The following is a 5473-nucleotide window of genomic DNA, read 5'->3' as shown; positions in this document are numbered from 1 at the left end:
GATTATTTTAAGGTCTACATTTAAAAGAGAAATTGGACGATAGCTTGAGGGAAATAAAGGGTCTTTGCCTGGTTTTAGCAGGAGACTAATGTTGGCAGAATTCATATTTGGTGGTAGTCTGCCCTTTTCCTCGATTTCCTGCAACATGCTGTGGAATACTGGTGCCAAAATTGTCCAGAATTCTTTGTAGAATTCTGCAGGGAAGCCGTCTGGACCTGGAGCCTTATTATTGGGCATACTTATCAGGGCTTCCTGGAGTTCACTTGGCGTCAGTGGCGAATCCAATTCCATTGCTTGACTGTCTAGTAATTTTGGAAGAGTTACGTTGTCAAGAAACAGATCAATTTCATTTTTAGATGGGTTTATTTGTGGTGAGTATAAAGTTTCATAGAAATCCCTAAAAATGTTGTTTATTCTTCCAGGATCATATATTGTGTTCCCCGATAAATCTTTAGCAGCACATATAGTTGTTTTTTCTTTATTTATTTTTAGCTGGTTAGCTAGAAATCGACCTGATTTGTTACTGTGTTCAAAATTCTGCAAGCGAAGTCTTTGTATAAGGAATTGTGTTTTTTTATTAATAGTTTCATTTAATTCTAGTTTTGTTTTGCATATTTTGTTCAATGTTTCCTGATCTTGGTGGGACGCGTAGGCTTCTTCTAGTGATTTGATGTTTTTTTCTAATTCCTGAATATTTTTGTTTTCTTCTTTCTTTTTGTGTGATGAGAAAGAAATTATTTTACCTCTCATCACAGCTTTCCCTGCTTCCCATAGAACAGAAGCAGATATTCCGGGAGTGTCATTAAAGTCTAAATATGAAGTCCATTCCTTTTTAAAGTATTTAATAAAGTCTTCATCTTTAAGTAGTGATATATTAAATCTCCAGTTTTTACTTGGCGTAGTATTATTCTTGTGCATTAGTGTTAAAGATACAGGAGCATGATCGCTGACAGCTATAGGATGAATCTCAGTGTCTGAAATGTCACACAGCAGTGAGCTGCTGACCAAAAAATAATCCAGACGAGAGTAAGAGTGATGAACATGCGAGAAAAAAGTATATTCCTTACTGGTGGGGTGAAGAGAGCGCCATGCATCGCGAAGGCCAAAGTCGTTCATATACTGTTTGATTATATTTGTGGACTGCCAATTACGCTGAGTTCCTGTTGTGTTGAGCCTATCCATGTCTTCATTTAGTCCAAGGTTGAGGTCACCGCCAAGAATGAGTGTGCAATCAAGGTGTTCAGAGAGTGCACTAAAAAAACCGTGGAAGAATGAGGGTTCATCAACATTTGGACCATATATACTAACAATACATAGTTTTTTGTTCAATATTGAAAGTTTAATAATTAGAAATCTACCCTCTGGATCTATAACTGTATCGAGTACTGTAAAATTGACATTTTTATGTATTAAAATTGCTACTCCCCGTTGTCTAGAATTATAACCGGCTGCAAACACGTTAGGAAACTCAGGTGTTTTAAGTTCGTTTAAACCTGTGACAGGTTTGTGAGTTTCTTGTAATAAAACAACATCTGCCTGTAGTTTTTTAAGCTGGTTAAATATCTTTAACCTCTTTCCTCTGGTGCCAGCTCCATTTACATTCCATGTGACAAACCTCAGCATGCCCTTAATTGTGCGTGTATGTTTAATGATGTATGCTGGGTGTTTCGTTTAGACAGGTGGAGAGAATGTGGAAACATCCCTTGTTTGTAAATAGAAAGAGAGAGAGAGGAAAAAAAAAGTGTGGTGAGAGACTCCATAAGTCTGACTATGTGTGTGAATATTCACTAATATGAACAAGCGTGGCTTGCTTATGTGTCCTGCAAGTCTGTGCGTGCTGTGAGGCTGTTGTGAATGTGCTGCCGTTGAGCTGATGTGTTTGCGTGATCGTGTTGTGAAAATATGGAGAAATAGAGGGTGTTGTTTGTAGGTGAGTGGGGAAGTAGGTGACCACAGCAGTGAAAGACAAGAGAAAGAAAGAAACCACATGAACTGTGAGCGACAACAAAAAAAAGGAAACGAAACGGAAACATTCCAATTAAAGCAATGACGGAGGGTGACGGTGTTATATCTGCTATGACATCCTACTGATATTACTAGGTTAAACACATTTTAAAGGAGAAAGTGTGAATGAATAAGAAAAGAGTGTAGCGGGTTCTTATCTGGAGTGCAGTCAGTATAACCACGGTGTGGTGCCGGGGTCGCGGTACAGCTGTCCGTCCACGTAGAGCCGGTCCACAGCGATGACAGCACGGGAGCCTTTCTGGATAGTTAAAGTTAATTTTTTCACTTTCATCTTTTTTATCTTAAAGAATAATTTCTTCTCTTTTGGTGTGTTTTATTCGGGATTCAAAATGTGATAAGATATTTAATTTTGGTTTGGATGTAAAAATAAATTGTGTGTATAGGTTGATTTGTTTCTACATTTTTCATCACTGTAATATATTTTCTCTCCTTTCACCTGTATTAATGAACGGCCCTAACATTAGTTTGGATCATTTTTATGGCTCAAATTGATGGATCTTAGTTTCTGACCCTCCTCCAATTTTTACTTCCTGTATTTCTCCAGGTGATGGGAGCAAATATCCACAAATAAATACGATGAATGATGATGTAGTGCCCCAGCTCTGAGTTTTCACTCATTTAATTCTCTAATCTAACCCTAAACAAAACTATAACCTAACTGTAACCCTGACACTAAAACCATATTTTGAGTCTCAAAAGTACTTTCAAACTCGTGAGGACGGCACTTTGTCCTCATAAGTAACTGTTGGTCCCCACAAGTACAGTAGCATGCCAATTTTCTGAACTCACAAAGATGTCTAAACATGTACACACACACACACACACACACACTCAGATGTGTTTAGAAAGAGATGATGTTCCTTTGGTATAACTGAGCTGCTCGCTTTGATCTTGTTAAACACACTGAATAATTGAAAATTATGGAGTCAACAATAATGATACTCTTCACACATAACATGTCAAATGAAAGGGCCCAAAGGTCAAAATAATAATTATTATGATACTTTCCACAAAAACAGACAGAAGTAGGTCAAAGGTCAAAGTGGATGTAGTCATAAAACAGTCAGCAGTGTGTTAGGTTTGCACCGATATCAGTGGAGGACTTTACCCTGAAAAATGCAGAGTGTAATGTAGAGTTTGATGGTTTTCCCAGAAAAGGAGGAAGAAGAGATGACTGAGATTCTGTGGCTGGGATTTCATTGTGGATCGAGGTTTCTATCAAATCACTTTGAATGTTTGCGTGATGATAAGGTGTTCACAGCTGAAAATGACAAAGTGGGGTCTAGATCTTCTGACACTGGTTGGACAGCATGAAGGAAAATGGTGGAGCAAATTTATTTGTAAAGAGTTGCTTTGTTGGTGCTGTGAACGGACACTTTATTTCCTGCTTTGAAATGTTTGTTTTAACGACACTTTGAAATTGTTTATTCGACCTGACAGCGAGCGTTCTGTATCCACACACACACTTTCAGTTCTTTTTCTGCTGTAATGAAGGAAAAATTGATTAAATGAGCTCCGTCGAACTTCCTGCTGATGTTTCTATGTGAAGCAGTCAGAGACGTTCCTCCGGCTGGACGACACGCTCTGCTTTGATACTAAATAAAACTCCGATATTTTCCTCTACACTAGTTTATCTCATGACTTTGAATCCCCCTGAAGATACTGACAGTGAAGCACGTACATAATACTCCAGCCTTTCATTGTCATAAACAGACAAGAAGACAACAACAAACTGCTCCTCCCATTCAACACATGTCAGTCCATATCCCAGCAAACTAAATCATCTCCATTTACACATCAAATAGAAACATGAATCACTTGTAATGATTAGAAACTTGATAGAATTTCAAATCTAGTTTGGGGAGTCATTCAGTGAGAAACAGTGAAATGATTTTCCATGTGAAAAGGTGGACAGCAGAAACAGAAAGAAACAGTGAGAACTAAAAGAGAAACAAAGAGCTTTGGAACAACGAGGCAGCAGGAGGACAGCTGCAGTTTAACAGCTTCAACTCACTGACAGGAAACAACATTAGAAACATCATCATCCTCAACTCATCTGCTGCACTGACACTGACACCTTCAACGGACACACCTTCACTTTATCCCATGTATAAATGTATGGAAACATCCTGTGAGTGAAAGTGTGTGTGAAGGTGTGTATGTGTGTGTTAGTATCAGGATCAGAGAACGACAGCTTTCCTCTGTTCCAGTCCAGATTCACTCTGATCCTCTGGGGCTTCTTCTCTACTGAGAGAACAGTGAGAGGAGCTGATGGTGAGTGTGCTGAGTATTTACCTTTATACAACCATATTCTCCATAATCTAATCATGTCTGTCTTACTCTGCACAGTTTCTGCTAACACACCCACTTGCCACCATGCACTGTCTCCAACTTCAACATCCCAGCTGTGAGTCCCTGAGTTAAAGCCCTCAGAGCCCAGGACAGAATAGAAATGATCAAACCTCTCTGGATTATCAGGAAGCTGCTGCCTCTCTCCTCCTCGTCTCACACTGGTCAGATCTTCAGACAGGATGAGTTGTGGATGAGCAGTGTTTGGGTCCAGAATGAGAGGAGTGTAGGAGACCATGTCCTTCATGTTGTTCCAGATGTTGAAGGTCAGGTTGCCCAGGTGTTTGGCCTGGTCTATCAGAGCTCCTGAGGGCAGCTGTGGATCATCCAGCAGGGGGCAGCGCTGGACTCTTTCCACTGCAGCCTTGTAGTTGTGCAGGAATGAGACGTCTTCAGCTCTCAGCTCCTCCTCTGTGGCTCTGACTGTGTCTGAAAGAGCTGCTCTCTCTCTGCTCAGAGCCTCCATCATCTCCTTCATCATCCCACTCTTCTGCTCCTCTTCCTCCCTCAGTGCAGCCAGCCTGGCCTCCTCTTCCTCTGCTAGAAACTGGTGAAGCTTCTTAAACTGCTCCTTAATCTGCCTCTCTGTGTGTCGGGCCTGGACCTTAATGTGTTCTGCTGTTTGATCAAACTTCACTTGAACTTCTTCACAAACCTTTAACTTCTTCTTTAAGGGCTCCAGAGTTTCCTGAAGTTCCTTCTTGTGTTGTTGTGCAGCTTCATCGATGGGTCTGAATCTGTGATTGGTGTGTTTTTCTGAGTCTCTGCAGACGACACACACTGGCTGCTGATGGTCCAGACAGAAGAGTCTGAGTTTCTCAGAGTGCAGACTGCAGAGAGCCTCTGAAGCTCTCTGATCTCTCTCCTGTAAGAACGACTCACACAGGTTCTTTAAAGCTCGATTTAAAGGTGGTTCTTCCATTGAAGATCTTCTCTTACAAACTGGACACTCGTGTGTTGGTCTCTCTCTCCACCATCTATTCAGACAGTCTTTACAGAAGCTGTGGCTACATGACAGAAGAACAGGATCTCTGAAGACCTCCTGACAGACCGGACAGCAGAGATCCTCCTCTGATCTGGAAGCCATTGAGTCTGTGAG

At 40.8% G+C, this 5473-nt stretch overlaps 1 protein-coding gene across 1 annotated transcript; it reads right to left on the bottom strand.

Moving 5' to 3' along the window:
* Nucleotides 1-3995: 3995 nt before the first annotated feature.
* Nucleotides 3996-5473, bottom strand: LOC146673103 (nuclear factor 7, ovary-like). Its single transcript, XM_085402247.1, has one exon. It carries the CDS (start codon nt 5459-5461, stop codon nt 4073-4075), a length of 1389 nt encoding a protein of 462 aa, XP_085258373.1. The 5' UTR covers nt 5462-5473; the 3' UTR covers nt 3996-4072.

The sequence above is a fragment of the Rhamphochromis longiceps genome, linkage group LG3 (genome assembly GCF_057381845.1).
Source record: "Rhamphochromis longiceps isolate RC_006_pf linkage group LG3, R_longiceps_female_GT1.1, whole genome shotgun sequence".
In the NCBI taxonomy this organism is placed as follows: domain Eukaryota; kingdom Metazoa; phylum Chordata; class Actinopteri; order Cichliformes; family Cichlidae; genus Rhamphochromis; species Rhamphochromis longiceps.
This window is presented reverse-complemented; position numbering and strand designations above follow the sequence as displayed.

Excerpts from the sequence above, each read along its gene's own strand:
- LOC146673103 (XM_085402247.1), bottom strand. The coding sequence starts at position 5,461 with ATGGCTTCCAGATCAGAGGAGGATCTCTGCTGTCCGGTCTGTCAGGAG.